Raw genomic sequence first — 17,649 nt, 5'->3', positions numbered from 1 at the left:
AAAATAGCAAAGAGGGGTTGAAAGCTCCCCCCACAGAGGCTTTTGGGGTCTTTCCCATGGATAACGTATGAAATTGGGATGCCACTGTGTTTTAGAGTGAAACAGCAATGCACCAGACACCACCAGTGTTTTCATTTTTCCCCTTGAGGATGGTTAAGAGCAGAGAAATACACATTTTTGTTTTGGAAACATTGAAATTAATTAAGCCAAAATCCTGCAGCAAGAACCAGATCCAGCTGTTAGCAGAACCCCAAGCAGGGGGCTTTTATCCTTTTTCTCCCTTCAGAGAGCTGATACGTGGATCCCCTTGAATCCCTGAGCTGGGAAGGGGTGGGAAGCACTCTGTGATCTCCAGAAGGTCTAAAGCTGGCCCTAAGTATGCAATTCCCTGATTTTGTGAGGAGGGAATGGGTCCATGCCTCAGTTAGCCTGTAGAGATTAGGGAGACCTAAAAGCAAGTACAACAGACTAAGCCAGCCAATGCAGGGACACAAAAGAGCGCTTATTTTATGACCAATTAAAAATAATTATGCTCTGCTGCTGAGATCTGCCTGGGTCCAGCTGAAATCCGAGTCCCTGCAGGGGTCTGGGCAGGCATTTTGGCTTTCAGGGAGCAGAGTATTAGCTGGGCGTGCTGCTCCGTGCCGGAGCCACGCAGTGTTTGTGCTGCAGGACACATTCCTTTATGTTTGCAATGTTCCCAAGTGCTCCGCGGGGATTAATTCAGCTGAGAGCTGCCTGTTTCGGGGAGAGCACAGAAAAGTGATTTTCTTTATGAGAAATATTCCCTTTTAACCCTCCGGGCGGGTTGCGCAGCTGCCACCTCGAGGCGGCAGCGCGGAAGAGAGCGCAGCGCTGCGCTGTGACAATGCCGAGTCCGCAGGACATCCGAAAGGGGCTTTCTTCTGCCAGCGGCTTGAATACCAACAGAATCCCGAAAAAGGGGAGAGAAAAAGGACCGCACTAGGCAAAAGGAACTGTCCTACAAATTTGGTTTTGTTGGAGCGAGTCTAGAGGAGGCCACTGAGATGAGCAGAGGGATGGAGCAGATCTGCTGCGAGGAAGGGCTGAGATAATTGGGATTGCTCAGTCAGAAAAGAAAGGGGAAGGCTTTGGGGTGACCTAATTGTGGCCTTCCACTGCTTCAAGGTAGCTGAGAGAAAGTTGGAGAGGGACTTTTTACAAGGGTATGGAGTGATGGGACAAGAGGGAATGGCTTCAGACGGAAATAGAGTACATTTAGGTTGGTTATTAGGAAGAAATTCCTGGCTGTGAAGGTGGGAGGTCCTGGCACAGGTTGCCCACAGGAGCTGTGGCTGCCCCTGCATCTCTGGAAATGTTCCAGGCCAGGCTGGATGGAGCTTGGAGCAACCTGGGATAGTGGAAGGCATCCCTGCCCATGGCAGGGAGTGGAACTAAATGAGTTTTAAGCTCCCTTCCAACCCAGACCAGTCTATAATTTTATGATATAAAAGTTTGCACTGATTTCAATGGGCTACTGTTAATTTCTTGTATTTTTAGGTCCTTATGCGACCTCTTCCTTGCCTGTCAGAGGTAGCACCGCTCCCAAGAGCTGAATGAACTGCCTGCACCCAGGGAATAATTTCTTATTATGTTATGGAAATCCTGCTTTTCACTCTGCTGGACATTCTGCTTACGAGCTGGCTTAATTGTCCCACTGTCTCCTTAGACTGTGAATAATTATCTCCATTTATATTGTTATCCTGAATGTATTTATAGCCTGATTCTTTTGGGTTAGCATCACCATCTGTTTCCTCAACAGTCACATATTCGGGGGAGAGCGAGTGCTCTTCACATTATGCAAGCAGCTTTCTTGATTAAACCAGCTCGGCGTGGATGGATTTTGTTATGAAACCCTGGCACATCTCTAACTCTCAGGCTCCTATTATCAATAACTCTGAAAAGCCCATCCATTAAATTAAGCCACTTTTAAGCTGCAGCTTGCATTTCAGAACTCATGTTAACTGTGATTGATTAACATAATTTAAGAGGAGATTTCCAATGGACTATAAAGATGGTGATGTGATTAGCAGGAAACTCTGATCATTCTTAACCCAGGGATAATATGTTCAGGAGGAAGCCACGGGCTGTGGTTTCAACTAGGGCCCCTGATTTTTTCAAAACATATCTAAGGAGTTATTTTACATAAAACATTGTATTTAAAACATAAGCATAGTGCCATAAATATGTAATTATAGCACAGAAAGATATAAATGGGTGAGATCTGGGGATGAAAACAGATCATGCAAACATCATGCTTAAACTTTAGTCATATATTATCTAAATTACTCCAATTTTTACACCTAAAGTATTTCAAGAGCGACAACATTAAGTATAGTATATTATGTCTTTATAGGACCTCTATCACATAGATACTCAGGAGGATTTTACAGAATTTGAGAGGAAGAATATTCACACTCCAGTGAGAGCACGTTCTCACCAGGCAGTGACTGCACAGCTTCCCTGTGCTGTCCTTGAACAGAGAGGGCAGACAGCATTCCAGGTAGTAATTTACATCAGAATCATGGAATACCAGGTTGGAAAGGATCTCAAGGATTATCTGACACAACTTTTCTGGGCAAAATCACGGTTGAAATAAGATGGTCCAGCACCCTGTGCAGCTGAATCTTAAAGTGTACAATGTTGAGGGATCCAACACTTCCCTGGGGAGATTATTCCAATGGCATTGTGAAAAATTTACCTTGTGTCTGAACAGAATCTCTCTAGGAGCACTTGGGAAATTCTGGGATTGTTTCCCTGACAGAAAAACCAAATACAGAAAAATTTCTTGAATATAATTCCCATCTCAGTTGGGTGTAATTACCACTGCGTGCATGTTCTTGGTGCACTGGGGAATTGCTCAAACATGGCAGAGTTAAGGTTCTGTTGTGGAAATGACATTTGAACATATTTTCATGCCTCGTTGTTTGCATATCCTTTAAAGTTCAGCTACATTTCCATGTTCTGGAAGGCCATAAAATACTAACCATAAAAAATAATTTTAAAAGCCATTAAAAACATAAAACCACATGAAATCATAAGGCAAGTTGAAATCGATGTCACAATGTTTAATCACTGCAGGGTTTTATTTGTTTATTTTTTCATGTGTCAGCATCCTCCACTGCTGCCTCGGCAATGATCCCTCCTCCTCCAGAATCCACTGGGTGTGTGCTGGTCCCATCACTGTTTCTGTGTCTCACATTGCCACTACAGCCTTGTCCTTGCTCCTCAGTTTTCCTCTCCTAGGAGAGGATGGGAAGCTGCTGATGGGTTGTTTAAGAGTGCCTGGGCTCCTATGGAGCTGTGGGATGGTGCCTGAAGGAGAGATAGCAGGGATTTCTTGGGACTGTGATTTATTATGATCTCCTTGCTTTGAGAGGAGTCTCCCTGAGTTTGTCACTGCAAAGTTCCCCTTCTTCACACCCTTCCTGCATTCCCTTTGCACTGCCTGGATTCCTCATGTGTCCTCCAAAAGCCCTTCCAGGATGCCCCATCTGCTTCAGCTCCCCTGGTCCACACTTCTGCTCCACACACACCGGGACCTTCTCTTCTCAGTGCTGCCTCTTGACCTTGCTTTGTCACCTTGGTGACTTTAGGGTGACCAGAAGGGGGGAACACGACAAGGCTGTGACAGGAGCAGCAGAGAAAGCATTTGTGCAGAGCTGCTAGCCCCTGGGCTAGTGAGGGGGCTGGCCCAGGCAACACAGCAGATGGTGGCAGTGACAGCTTTCAGCGTCTCACATCACTCCCCCTCATCACCCGACTCCCACACACCTCCACCTTCAGGGACTGCAAATAGGAAGTGTGGATGTGGGACACAGCAAAAAGCACAGCTCCACAAGCTGCTGCAGCAGCTCACAGGTCAGGGGGGTTGGGTTCAGTAACAACAGAGCACAGCAGTGTCACCTCAGCCTTCCCTGAAATCCTCTGCCTTCATTAGCACCCTTCTGCTCCTCTGCACCAACCCTCAGGCTCTCAGCCTGGCCTGGCTGGCAACGAGCAAATGTCTAGACCCAACTCCCCAGTTAATTGCTTTTTCAATGCTTATTTTACTGCCCTGAAGAAGAAATGGGTCTCGTGCACTTGGCTGAAATAAATACCCAGGACTCATCTTTTGGGGGTGTAAGCAGGGCCACAGTCACACTCCTGGACATCATGACTGCCTGAAGAGCAGCAGGTTTTACAGGGGTGATTATTGTGGGGAAGGGGAGAATTGGCAGGGGAGAGAAGATGGTTGTTGGGATTGGGGCAAGCACTACCTTTGGAATCTCTTCCACAAGTGAACCCAAATTTGCATTACAACTACCAAAGTCTGTTAGAAATTCCCTTTTCCCAGCCAGGGGATCCAGTAATGGAGAGACACATACCACAGACAATATTCATCAGAACACCTTTTATTGATTAGGTTATTTGTACTGTGAAAAATGCATATTTTATTATTGGCTTATTGCAAATATTAAAATGAATATTAGATGTGTTGTGTTAGAAAGTTATGCTGTATTAATTCTCTTAAGTAGTGTGTTAAATATAGTTTTAGGTTATAACATAATGTTAAAATAGAAACTGTGCTATGTAGGATACTTTTTTTCCTAAAGAAAGGACTGACAGTGAGGTAGCAGCCACAGGACACCTAAATCTTTCAGAGGAAAAGAATTTATTGCTCCATTATCAGAAGGAATGAACTTCTTCCCGCCTTGCTCAGCCATGAAGATGAGATGCCATCAGGATTCAGAGGAAGAAGCTGACACTGACCAGACAGAATCCTGTGTTTGAATAGAATTTATGCATCACGTATGAGATGTATGAATATGCAACAGGCTGTTGCTTTTAAGGGTTAATCCTCTGTCAATGTGGGTCCTTTTTTGGGCTTATTTTGCCCAGAAAAGGTACCCGGATGTCCGTAACTCTTTGTTTTTATTGTCTCTCATATTGTCCTAATCCTAATTGTCCAAATTTTTACTACTCTAATTATATTACTATTTTTATAACCATTTTATTACTGTTAAACTGTTAAAATTTTAAAAACAAGTGACTGGAATTTTTCACACTACTAAGCACAGCTGATCATCTGCCTCTCTGATCACCTGTCTCAGGCCACCCAGTCTTGAAAGCACGGATTCCTAGAAGGTCCTGAGCTGAAAGGGATCAGCAAGGATCACTGTGTCCAACCCCTGGCCCTGCACAAGCTGTGACCACCATGGGGTTTATCATTTCTAGCCTCACTGTATTTTGAGCTCCCATCTTCACTCCCAACCTCCACACTCCAGGAGCAGCAGAGCGATGTGGCTTTTTTAGTCCCCGCGTTGTTTTATTTCTGCTCAGGAGAGAGGATGCTGTACCCTGAGGGTACTGTGCGTTTAACCTCATAGAAATGGCTTTTTGCATTAAACGTGGCTGTTTTCTGTATCAGCCATGGCGTGGCAGCAGGATCAGGGCAGTGCCCGTCCCTCTGTGCTGGCATTGCTGAGGGACCTCCAGCCCTGGGGCAGTTTTGGGACACTCAGAACAAGGACATTGAGGGGCTGGAGCGTGTCTGGAGAAGGGAATGGAGCTGGGGAAGGGTTTGGGGCACCAAGAGAGGCAGAGGGAGCTGGGAAGGGGCTCAGCCTGGAGCAAAGGAGGCTCAGGGGGGAACCTTGTGGCTCTGCACAGCTCCTGCCAGGAGGGGACAGCCGGGGGGTCGAGCTGTGCTCCAGGGAACAGGGACAAGGGGAAATGGCCTCAAGCTGTCCCACGGGCAGTTTAGGTTGAAAAATTGGGAAAAATTTCTTCACAGAAACGGCTGTGCAGGCTGCCCAGGGAATTGATGAAGTCCCCATCCCTGGACGAATTTAAAAGCCACGTGAATGTGGCACTTGGAAACATAGTTTAATGGTGCAACGGATGGACTCGATGACCTTGGGGGGTTTTTCCAGCCTGAATGATTCTCTAATTTTCACGATTTTGCTCGAGCCGTAGCAGCCCCAGCCACGCTTCCCCCGGCGCCCTCACGCAGGGCCCGCCCCTTCGGCCCCTCATGGCCGCGCCGCGCGGCTCCCCGCGGCTGCCCAGGCTGCCGCCGGAGCGGAGCTGAGGGGAGGCCGCCCCGCCCCGCGCCCGCCGCCGGCACCTCGGCGCTCCCGGCCGCGCTACAGCCCTGTAGAATGGGGCGGGAGCGGCGGTGCTGGCCCAAGGGAGGCGGCGGGGCGGCGGCGGGGCGGACAGGCGCCGCGGGCAGCCCGGCGCGCCGGGGAGCAGGAAGGGCCCGTGTAGCGGCGGCTGAGGGAGGCGGAACGGCAGGGAAACGGGGAAGGGAACGGGTGAGGGAGGAGGGAGAAAGGGAGGCCGCGCCGCGATGCCGCTGTACGAGGGGCTCGGCAGCGGCGGGGAGAAAACCGCCGTGGTGATCGACCTGGGGCAGGCCTTCACCAAGTGAGTGCCCCGCGCTGAGGTCGGGATTTGGGGATGACCGGTCTGGAGAAGGGAAAGGTGCAGGGAGACTTTAGAGCCCCTTCCAGGGCTTAAAGGGGTTCCAGAGAGCTAAAAAGCGATTTGGACAAGGGGCTGGAGTGACAGGACATGAGGGAATGGCTTCACATTGCCAGAGCACAGGCTTAGGTAGGATGTTGGGAAAGAATTCTTTGCTGTGAGGGTGTGAGGCCCTGGCACAGGGTGCCCAGAGAAGCTGTAGCTGCCCCATCCCCTGGAAGTGTTCAGGACCGGGTTGGACAGGGCTTGGAGCAACCTGGGATAGTGGAAGGTGTCCCTGCTTGTGTCAGGGGGTGGAATGAGATGGTTTTTAAGTCCTCTTCCCATCCCAACCATTTTTACAAGAATAATTATGTGAGGTTTTCCCCTTTCTGTCTTGATCTGTGTGGTGTGGAGCTGGTAATGAACAGCCTATGACTTTAATCTTGTGTTTTAGATTAATCTAAATAAGTAATCAAAATAAATCTAAATAACCTAAACCAAGATTTAGCTCGAGTGCTGAAGCAGGAATGCTCACTCTTTTTTTGGTATTTTACCTCGTGGGCCAAAAGCTTTGTTACCTGGGAATGGGAGGATTTAACAGAGCCTTCATAGATGGGGACAGGTGATTCCCATGGGTGGCTTTTTGTGGATTCACATTGACAGCTTTTCCCAAGTTTTTGGTGCTTGTGTGCTTTTATTCCTTGGGCATTGTTTGTCCAATTAAACCCTCTTTTGGAAATACCTTTTCCCTGAATAGTGTGTTTTTAGGATCTGTTTCTGGCCTTCATTCTCACAGAAGTAACTGCAGCTGGATTGTGTGAGAAATGTTCTGTTCAAAATAAGGCTGAAATTAGCTGAAAGTTCAAGGAAAACTGCCTGTTCACACTGGGACTGCACAAGCATCTTTTTGAGACAAAAGAAGAAAATTAAATTCTGAATTCAAGAAAGTCAAAATTCTGTTTCAAGGTTTTTTTTTTTTTTTCTGAAATGATCCAACATGTTGATGGTTGCCAAATACCAGAATCAAGCATTAATTGACTTTTTGCATTAAAAGTGCTGCAAGTCCAGCAGCTTTACAGAAAACTGTGGTTTTCTTCTGAGATTTGTAGTTACTGGGAGTGACAGGGGTGAAACAAGTATCAGGCACTGAGGCTGAAATCAACTTTGAAATAATTTTGATTTTAATTTCCTTTCTTCAGTCCATGGTTCTTGTGGGTTTGAGGAAGATCAGGTGGGTTTCTGAAAAGTTTGGTTTGGGGTTGCTGCTGTTTTTATCCTTTTGATGAGAGAGTCAATAAAAAAGATACAAAACCTTTATCTTTTAGTCCACCTTTAATTTATCTCCAAGTGGTTGGATAGGAAAACTGTGTGCAAAACCCCTGTCTGCAGTAACAGAATTCCCTCATTCATTACTCTGGGATGGTCCCTAGGCCCAAGGGGTCAAGTGGTGACTTCAGATAATTTAATAAAATTAACATTTTCTTTCAGGTGTGGGTTTGCAGGAGAAACAGGACCAAGATGCATCATCCCCAGTGAAATCAAGAAACCTGATATCTCAAAGGTGAACTGGTTTTATGCTGTTTGGTGTGTTATGGCATAGTAAGAATTTGCAGATGCTTTTTATGTCCACCACAAGCCATTTTTCACTGCCTGAATAAAATATTCTGAAATATTATTATATTTTTTATTATTTTAACTGCTGCTATTAAAAACTGTGGGTAGGTGCAGATAAGTGTGATGCCAGTAATCAGCCCCCATGGAGCTTGTGTTTTAGGGCATTTATTGAGAATTAATATTTTTATATAATTAATTAATATAATAATAATAATTATTATTTTATGTAATAATTAGAATAATAATTATTTTCATTTAGTAGAGGCTGGAAAACTAATTCTAAGTTGCCTGTATGAAAAATTAGCATTAATTAACTGTGGAATTTAGTTATAGAGTGGGTTTATGTGGTGTGTTAAGGACAAAGAGCAAATCAGGCAGGAGTGAATAATTATATATAATGTCAGATTAAATATATATTATGTATGTATCTTAGATATATCTTTATATATCATATGTGAACATACATACATATACATATGTATAGAAATAATCACTGGCCAGCATTGGAACTGACTGTGGATGTTTTCCCTTCCCAGCCTGTCAAGGTGGTTCAGTACAACATCAATACAGAGGAGCTGTATTCCTACCTGAAGGAATTTATCCACATGCTGTATTTCAGGTAAGAGACCTTCCAGGCCTTCTCTGAGCACTTCCAGGGCTGTGAGCAGGGGATGGGCACTGCCTGGTTAGATAAGAAAACTGAGATAAGGCTTTGCAAGGGGCTGCCTGGCTGGGGGGGTGCTGAAATCCAGCTTCTCTTACAAAGAGCTCCTGTCCTGCAGCAGCAGTTGCTCTGTAAAAGCAGAAGGTGTTTGATCAATTACCTTTCAGCTGAGGGATTTATCAAGGGCCTGGGAAGGGGAAGGCATTCCCTCAGGAGTTGCATTGATTTTGGTAGGGCTGAAGCTCCTGTCAGTGCAGAACTCTCTCCACAGTGGTTTGGAAGGAGGAGTCTTTGCCTGTGGAATGTTTTTACCTCAGCAATACATTCCTTTATTCTGTTTTTAGTACCCTTAGTGAATAATGAAACTGGGCTAGGTCTTTTCTCTTTGCTTCCAATCCATATTTTTCCACAGTGAAAGCCATCACAGGGAAACGAGGATTTAATTTCTGTACCTCAGATCTGCTGTGGGCTGGGTTGTTTTTTTCTCCTGTCCTGGACCACCACTTTGCAATTGAAATCAGGACAATTTCATCCTCTTCCACTGAAATCAGAGCATCTGAATATCAGAGTATCATCATTCTTATGTGCTTTATGACACTGGACAAGCCATTGATGGCTTATTTTTGTATTATTTTATATTGATTTAGAAATGTAGAATGAATTCCCTGAAAGCATTGGGGTTTTTAGATTTGTGAAAATCTTTGGGGTCTGCTGTAGCAAATGCTATCTAAATGGAAATCTTTAAGATTTTTGAGGAAAGTGGAATATGATTGTAGGATAGATTTCATAATACCTGCTTATACTTCCCAGTTTTATTTTGCACATCTTTGTAATTTTTTAGGCATCTGCTGGTGAATCCCAGGGACCGGCGTGTTGTGATCATAGAGTCAGTCCTGTGCCCTTCACACTTCAGGGACACCCTCACCAGGGTCCTTTTCAAGCATTTTGAGGTGAGTGTTTGACAGAAATGTGTACATTTGCTCCACTTGCCAGGAAGAATTTTGCTTACCATCAGTACCAGATGTGGGAAATAAAAGCGGAACTAGTAACAAAAGAGTGAGAGGCATAAAGAAGAAAAGTCAGATGATGGTGTGAGGAAGTAGGGCATGGAAGTTGGATTAAAGACCATTTTTGTTCCATTCTGACTCTTCATGAGGCCACAAAGCAGCAGCAGCAATTAACAAGGCTCTGTAAGGTTTCCCTGGCTTGTAGATAATACAGCTCACAGTGCACTGTCCCAGACAGATCCAATAATCCCCATTGAGCTCTGCCTGGAGCCAGGATTTATATTTAAACACTTCTTAGTGCCCTGTCAGCAAGTCTCCTGATTTCTGCCACAGTCAATAGCTGCCTAGCACATGGCTGTGCTCATTTAGAGAAGAACTTACCTGAAATCAAATACCTGCTCTGCCTAATCAGTCTTTTTGAAGAAAAGTTGTGGGGAAAAAAGACCTGTGGCTACCCCATTCCTGGAAGTGTCCAAGGCCAGGCTGGATGGGGCTTGGAGCAACCTGGGATAGTGGAAGGTGTCCCTGCCCATGGCAGGAGTGGAACTGGATGGTCCTTAAGGTTCCATCCCACCCAACCAGTCAGGGATTCTGTGAAAAGTCTGAACCTAATTCTTTCTCAGTTGTAACATGAAATGTTTTAGAAGGTGACTCCGTGCTTCTTCAGTTCCGACAGAAGAAAATTTAAGGTTTTTCTATAAAAAGTAGTGAAACCAGTTTGACTGCAGTACTTCTTCTTCACTGCCCTTCCACAGCACAGTTTACCAACTAAGCACAAACTTCTGCATAATTCTTTCTTACTATTGGTGAAGTTTTCTGATGACTTCACCTTGGTGAAGAATTGGAGTTGGTTTTTTGAGGTTTTTTCCCTAATCCCTTTTGCAGCAATAAAATGTCTCAGCTAAAGCACATCCCATGCAAAATGGTTTGTTGAAAATGGCTCATGTATTCAGTCATATTTTGATGGAGAGACTTTGTAACATGTTAAAAAGCCAGTTAATACTGATAGAAATTAAATTCTCTCTGGTTTCCATTCTTCTACTTGGTGCAAAGAATGGTTTATTAATACAGGGTCAATATTTTACCTTCTGGCTCTGGGTTTAGGGTCAGTATGTTTCCTGTAAGTGCAGGATTTATTGAAATTTCTTATTTCACACTTCAAAGTGTTCTTTTAATGGAACTGTTGCTTTCTAGAATACTTGATTTATGGAATTCTGGGAGAAGGAGGTAATTCTCATGTAATTTCAACTTGAGTTTCCACATTGTTTTTGTGAGAATGTTTCAAACAGCCTTTTCTTTTTGGCTGCAGCAGTTTTTGTCAAGGCACACTTTTATGGATTTTCTAGCTCTTTTATTCACAGCTTCAAGTTTTTACAGCTTTTGAAGTAGCTGTACTGCAGCTTCTTTCATTTTTTCAATAACCATAAGAAACTGGACCTGAGTTTTATAGCCAACACTTGCTTTTCTTACAAGCCCATTCCAACATCCATCATTACTGAAGTACCTGGTGTGCATCACAGAGAAGATGGACACAGAATCTGGAATCCTGTTCTATTTGTTCATTAGATTAGTACTGGAATAATTCAAGATACAGTTGTTTGGGGTTTGCTTTTAAAATGCCATTCAGGGAAGGCATCAATACTTTGTTTCTTTTTTCCTCCTTCTGCCAGCTTTGCTTTTGGTTTCTGTGTAGGTACCTTCTGTTTTGTTTGCTCCAAGTCATCTGATGTCTCTCCTGACACTGGGGATCAACTCTGCCATGGTGCTGGACTGTGGATATGCAGAAAGCCTAGTGCTGCCTGTATCCTTTCATTTTCAGTGGGGCTGTCATGAAACATGAGAATTTTTTTACTAGAAATTAATTTTGGACAAAAGTAGTTAGACGGTGGCTGATGCAAGGGATTTTAGAAGGGAAAAGGCATTTAATTCCAGCAGACTGAAAACTAATGAAAAAAAGGAGAATTTCCTGATCTTCTTGTAGATCTATGAGGGAATTCCTATCCTGAGTTGCTGGGGTTCCCTCCCCCTGGGAGGAAAGGCCATCCACAAGTAAGTTCATAGTTACCCATTCCAGGTTACGAATTATTTATTTGTGAAAGTTCCTCTTTGACCATGAACAAAAATTCCTTTTCTAAATCTCAACTTGCTGTAACATCATCCAATTTTTAGAGTTAAAACTGTGCAGCTGTTGCTGATGTGGTAAAAACTGTGGGAATGGGGTGTCCTTAAGTTTATATTTGGAAGGCTGTAACTGCAAGGAATGAGTCGTGTCCCTGGGGTGTAGTCCAGAGAGCCAGGCTGGGTTCATGGATGTCTCTGCCCACCCTCCTGGGCACTGTTTTAGGGAGCTGGAGTATCAGCTGCTGGAGCAGTGCACAGTGGACACAGGACTGGCCAAAGGACAAAGCCTTCCCTCCGTGATGGGTAAGGACTGGCATGGGGCATCTGTGCTGGGAACTGCTCTGGGGACAGGGTGTTAATCCTAACAGAGAATAAAATGGGTTTAGGATTCACTGTGTCTCCTGTGGCCCTACTGCATGAATTCTTCCTTGGCCTGGGTGAGGAGCAGTGTGGCCAGCAGGAGCAGGGAGGTCATTGTTCCCCTGTACTCTGCACTGCTGAGGCCACACCTGGAGTGCTGTGCCCAGCTCTGGGCCCTCAGGTTGGGAAGGACATTGGGACAATGGAACAACATGTCCAGAGGAGACAGCAAGGCTGGTGAGGGACTGGGAACACAAACCCTGTGAGGAATGACTGAGGGAGAGGGAGCTGGGGGGGCTCAGCCTGGAGAAAAGGAGACTCAGGGCTGGCCTTATCACTCCCTACAACTCCTGAAAGGTGGCTGTGCTCAGCTGGGGCTGGGCTCTTTCTCCAGGCAGCACTGACAGAACCAGAGCACACAGCCTCAAGCTGCACCAAGGGAAATACAAGTTTGATATCAGGAAAAAGTTTTTTACAGAAAGGGTGAGAAAGTTCTGGAATGGCTGCCCAGGGAGGTGGTGGAGTCCCCATCCCTGGGTGTGTTTAACAAAGACTGGATGTGGCACTGGGTGCCAGGGTTGAGTTGAGGTGTTGGGGCTGGGTTGGACTTGATGATCCTGAAGGTCTCTTCCAACCTTGTGATTCTGTAGTTTCACAAGTATATTATTTTTATGATAAGCCTCTTCTCACAGCAGTTTGGAATAAAGGCTGAGACAAAAGTTCTGCAGTAATTTTTCAGTCTGTTTTGAGCAAAGACAAACATATTTCTGTTCTTAATATCTTTTCTTATTTGGAAATCTTTGAAAGCTGCTGTCAGAGTGAAAGTTTAATCTATTAAATGCAATTCAACTTAGAACAAAAGGGTTTTTTTAAGTAGGAAGAGAATTTAAGAATGAAACTAAGTTGGTTTTTTTTTTATTTCAGGCTCAGTCCCAGAAGACATAGTAGAGGATATAAAAGGTAAACTTGTTTGCTTTGTGAAACTCTAGTGTATGAAATTGTGCAGTAGATTGTGATAATAACAAGTGTGCAATATTTTACATTTAGGAATTTATTTCTCATCTCTGCTGTATTTATTACCTCTTGGATGAACTTGTGTTGTTCTTCCTCTTTGAAAGCAAAACCAAAACCAGGTTTTGAAATCCTCTTTCACTTTAACCTCTGTGTTGCTGAGTTGCAACTTTTAGATGTATTTGGTAGGTGGGCACAGAAAGAGGGTTGCACTGTTGTGTAGTCTTGTTTATAGATGAACTAGAAAGGCTCAGTTTGCTTTAAAGTAAATTTTTCCAAAAAAAAAGTATTTATAAAAGATGTTTTGGTGTGTTCAGGTAGGCAAGAGGAGACAAGAACTACATTTACTACACCAGAAAAAGTAGAGTCTTTCTTTGGGCAGAACTTGGATGAATTCCTATGTGATTGTTACATGTGCAACAGATAGAAAAAGATGTGTTTTCCTAGAAAACAGTAACTAGTATGTATCCCTTGGGTCAAATTAAGAAGAAATCCAGCAGTCAAATGCAAAATAAATGCAGCTGGTGCTTTGTGAAATGGAAGTTGCTTTTCTGATTCCTTTTTTCTGATGAGTTGTGTTTTCCATGCAGTCTTTTGGAACCAGAGACCCCAGGCTAGGGATGAAATTGTTGTTGTCTGTGTGTTGAAGGATTGTTTCATTGTGACAGCAGTTTATCGGGAAGATGCTCACCTGTGCCAAATACAAATAATTAAGAGTATAATAACACTAGCAGCTGGGATACAAATGAGGCTGTGCTCTGTCAGTGTTGTCTGGAAGCAGAAAACTCTGGAATTCTCAGGGTGTAGAAGAGTTGCAGTAAGGAATAAGTTGCAAGGTAGGAGTTTGTTTAGGAAACGAGCAATGCCTCATTTGGAGCCATGGTGCAAAGCCTGCAGTGAAGGCAGGATACAACCCCTGGCACCTTGAGGTACCATTAGGAGCATCCCTCTGGCTTTAAATCTTGTGTGGTTTGGACAGGCAGGATTTCCAGCATAATTTTAGTGTCAGCTTTGTTTAACTCATGATCTAGAGAGCACCTAACTCTGCTGGAGAGGAGAGACTGCTTCTCTTTGCATTTATTTGATAATATCTTAGACCAGCAAGGGCCTGGAGTGTGTGTTCTTCTCTAAATAAGAAAATGGCTGGTTTTGCTGGTGATGAAGGGGCCTCACTCTGCCCTTCTCTTCCTTCCCCTCTGCACAGTCCGCACTTGCTTTGTCAGTGATCTCCAGCGGGGGCTGAAAATCCAGGCAGCCAAGTTCAACATTGATGGCAGTGCTGAGGTGAGTGGAGGATGAAGCTCTTCCTGCTCTTCTGAGGTGGCTGCAGCCTTTTTGGGCTCTAAAATAATAATACATGTTTGGTTTTGTTTCCAGCGTCCCTCACCTCCTCCTGATGTGGACTATCCCTTGGATGGAGAAAAGATTCTCCATGTAGTTGGCCCCATCAGGTGAGAAATGCCATGGCAGAGTATTTGTCATTACAAGGATATATTTCAACTCTAAAAGCACATAAATTTTCATAAAATTGGATTTTAATGAGACACTTGCATATGCTTTTAATGCCACTAAAATGAAGGCTGTGTGCTGGGCACAGTGCAAACCCATCATGGGAGGGAGTGGTTTCTGCAGAGCCCCAAGAGGAGGATGAGAGCAGAGAGGTTGGAGGGATGGGGGAAGAGAAATGAGTATCAAAGCCTGATAATAGGACATGTTTAGTAATGTGAACATGGCATTTGAACCTGGACAAAAGGAGGCTCAGAGAAAACCTCACTCTGCAACTCCTGCCAGGAGGACGCAGCCAGCTGTGGGTTGGGCTCTGCTCCCAGGGAACAGGGGACAGAACAAAGGTAAAGGGCCTCAAGTTGACTTGGGGAAGTTTAGATGGGATGGTAGGGAGAATGGCTTCACTGAAAGGGTTGTAAAGCACTGGAACAGGCTGCCCAGGGAAGTGGTGGAGTCACCATCCCTGGAAGTGTTCAAAACACGTGTGGATGTGGCACCTGGGGACGTGGTTTAGTGGTGAACAAGGTGCTGATGCTGGGTTGAGGGCTGAATGTGATGATCTCAAAGGTCTTTTCCAAGGATTCCATGACTGTCCCAAGGAGTCCATGATTGTACCCTCCCTGCTGGCACTGCTGGGTGCATGGGCTGTGTGACAGGAGTGACAAAGTGTTGGCAGCAGAGGGCTGGAGTTATCTGCAGCTCAGCCCAGTGTGATTCTGCTGCTCGTTAACACTCACTCACTTACTTCCTGTCTCTGCCACAGAGACTCCGTGGTGGAAATCCTCTTTGAACAGGATAATGAAGAGACATCTGTTGCCACTTTGATCTTGGATTCACTGGTTCAGGTATTTTTATATTAGAAACAGTTTAGGGAATGCTTCCAGCCTTAGACAACCTGCGGTTAGAAATGACTCAAGACTTTGAGTCCTGCAGGCTGCTGGTTTACCTATGCTAGAAGAAAATTAATTTGGACATCTTTATTGCAGGCAGTATATTAAATTGATTACAGATTTTTTTTTCTTGGCGTATACAAATGCTTCACTTGTGATTATATTTAGGAAAAAAATGCATTAGAAAACCACTATAAATGGAAATTTTCATTATGTGGTGGTGTATATATGTTAATTAAAGTTGGCTCCCTGTAGCTATTGATGCCATTTAAATAAGTTTGCTGAGATGCAATTTATTGGAGAGCCATGGACTTGGCTGATATGACAAACATTTCAATTAGAATTCTTTATGAAAACAAATTATTTAAGAAGTTCTGTGCCTGGAGCCTTCACCTTTGCACCTCCAGCCATTTCCCTTGCATTTCTATTGTTATCTTGGTTATTTTCCAGCTAAATATGAGAAAACAGCAATTGGAGGGCATAGAAATGGACTGGCTTTCTAAGAGACCTCTGAATGGCTTCAAGCTCAGGCAGTTTGATTTATTTGGGGTTTTTTTTTTTGTGTCCCTGTGTGCATTAGTGCCCCATAGACACCAGGAAGCAGCTGGCAGAGAACCTGGTGGTGATCGGGGGCACTGCAATGCTGCCGGGCTTCCTGCACAGGCTCATGGCTGAGATCAGACACCTGGTGGAGAAACCCAAGTACAAGGAAGCTCTTGCCACTAAAACCTTCAGGATCCACACTCCCCCTGCCAAATCCAACTGCGTGGCCTGGCTGGGAGGTAAGAATGGGAACAACTGGGGAGCAGGGGTGAAAAAAAACCCTTCCAAGTGGGGTTTGTGGTGAATAAAACCTTTTATTCTTAGGGTCAGCAAACCAGAACGATTTCTGTGCACCAAATTCTGTGATGATTTTCTTCCCTGGTCAGCTGCTGTGGGCTGAATCTTCTCACAGCTGGTGTGAATTTGTGGTGCAACTTTTTGGGGGTAAAAATTGAACAAAATGGGGTTTGGTTGAAGTGCTTCAAATAAAAACTTTGTTGTAAGAAGTGGGTCAACCAGGCCAGGTTTGCTGTCAGCAGAGAGCAGATGATTCCTTGTTTTCAGTTACTTTCCAGGGATATAAATGGGAGCAGTTTGGGATTAGCTGGGCTACTGAGAAGGAAAACAGCAATATCCATTCATCTCTTTAAATTGAGGGGCAGAGCTGAAATACCCCAGTTGAAATTCTTGATAGGAAGCACTAGATGGAGAAATTCTCCATGGAATTAATGCAGATTTTTTTCTTTGGCAGGAGCAATTTTTGGAGCTCTCCAGGACATCCTTGGGAGCCGCTCTGTGTCCAAGGAGTATTACAGCCAGACCGGCCGCATCCCCGACTGGTGCTGCCTCAACAACCCCCCTCTGGAAATGATGTTTGATGTTGGAAAAGCACCCCCACCGCTGATGAAAAGAGCTTTTTCCACAGAAAAATAAGCACTTAAATTCCACACAAGGATTCTGCCTCATTTCAACTGCACCCACGTGCTTTGGGGTTTGGTTTTTGTTCATTAATTTGTGTGTAGCACTATTAAACATGAACAGTGTGGGTGTTGTCAGGGTGTAGGCACTAACACTATTTAAAACCCTGTCCAGTTATAGTTTACAAACTTAACTCTGCTCTTTTGTCTTGTTTTGGAGAAATTCTGTCCCCTTGCAAAGTGTTCCCTACTGATTTGTTTATTATTTATCTGTATAGTAAATGGCATTGCTGAGAGAATTTGGTTTAAGATGTTTTCATTTTAAGCATGTTGAGAAGAATGAACAGCACTAGGGAAACATCTATGGGAATTTTTAGTGCCAACTTCTGTATTAAAATATTCCACCCTTGAGTCACATGTGAAGAAATGGTTTGGGGCTGTTTAGCAAAGGTAGTGGAACATTATTTCCCCTGTTGTAAGAGTTTTAGTAGAGAACTCTTCTGCCTGTAATCCTCTCATCATGCTGAGCTACAACCTCTCCTTAT

At 44.4% G+C, this 17,649-nt stretch overlaps 1 protein-coding gene across 1 annotated transcript; it reads left to right on the top strand.

The window, feature by feature from the left end:
- The first annotated feature begins 6,270 nt into the window (after nucleotides 1–6,270).
- Nucleotides 6,271–17,403, top strand: ACTR10 (actin related protein 10). Its single transcript, XM_059850567.1, has 13 exons — nucleotides 6,271–6,432; nucleotides 7,960–8,032; nucleotides 8,622–8,704; nucleotides 9,591–9,699; nucleotides 11,450–11,557; nucleotides 11,738–11,805; nucleotides 12,101–12,180; nucleotides 13,162–13,197; nucleotides 14,453–14,532; nucleotides 14,626–14,699; nucleotides 15,518–15,599; nucleotides 16,225–16,426; nucleotides 16,939–17,403. The coding sequence occupies exons 1-13, from the start codon at nucleotides 6,356–6,358 to the stop codon at nucleotides 17,118–17,120; spliced, it is 1,254 nt and encodes a 417-aa protein (XP_059706550.1). The 5' UTR covers nucleotides 6,271–6,355; the 3' UTR covers nucleotides 17,121–17,403.
- Nucleotides 17,404–17,649: the final 246 nt, after the last annotated feature.

The sequence above is a fragment of the Haemorhous mexicanus genome, chromosome 6 (genome assembly GCF_027477595.1).
Source record: "Haemorhous mexicanus isolate bHaeMex1 chromosome 6, bHaeMex1.pri, whole genome shotgun sequence".
NCBI lineage: Eukaryota > Metazoa > Chordata > Aves > Passeriformes > Fringillidae > Haemorhous > Haemorhous mexicanus.
Note: the sequence above shows the minus strand (reverse complement) of the source record. Positions and strands in the feature narration are given on the sequence as shown.

What these genes read in the sequence shown, in the direction of transcription:
- ACTR10 (XM_059850567.1), top strand. Translation starts at nt 6,356, where the DNA reads ATGCCGCTGTACGAGGGGCTCGGCAGCGGCGGGGAGAAAACCGCCGTG. An exon ending in CTGGGGCAGGCCTTCACCAA is followed by an intron (nt 6,433 to 7,959) that starts GTGAGTGCCCCG and finishes ATTTTCTTTCAG; the next exon opens with GTGTGGGTTTGCAGGAGAAA. An exon ending in CAGAAAGCCTAGTGCTGCCT is followed by an intron (nt 11,558 to 11,737) that starts GTATCCTTTCAT and finishes ATCTTCTTGTAG; the next exon opens with ATCTATGAGGGAATTCCTAT.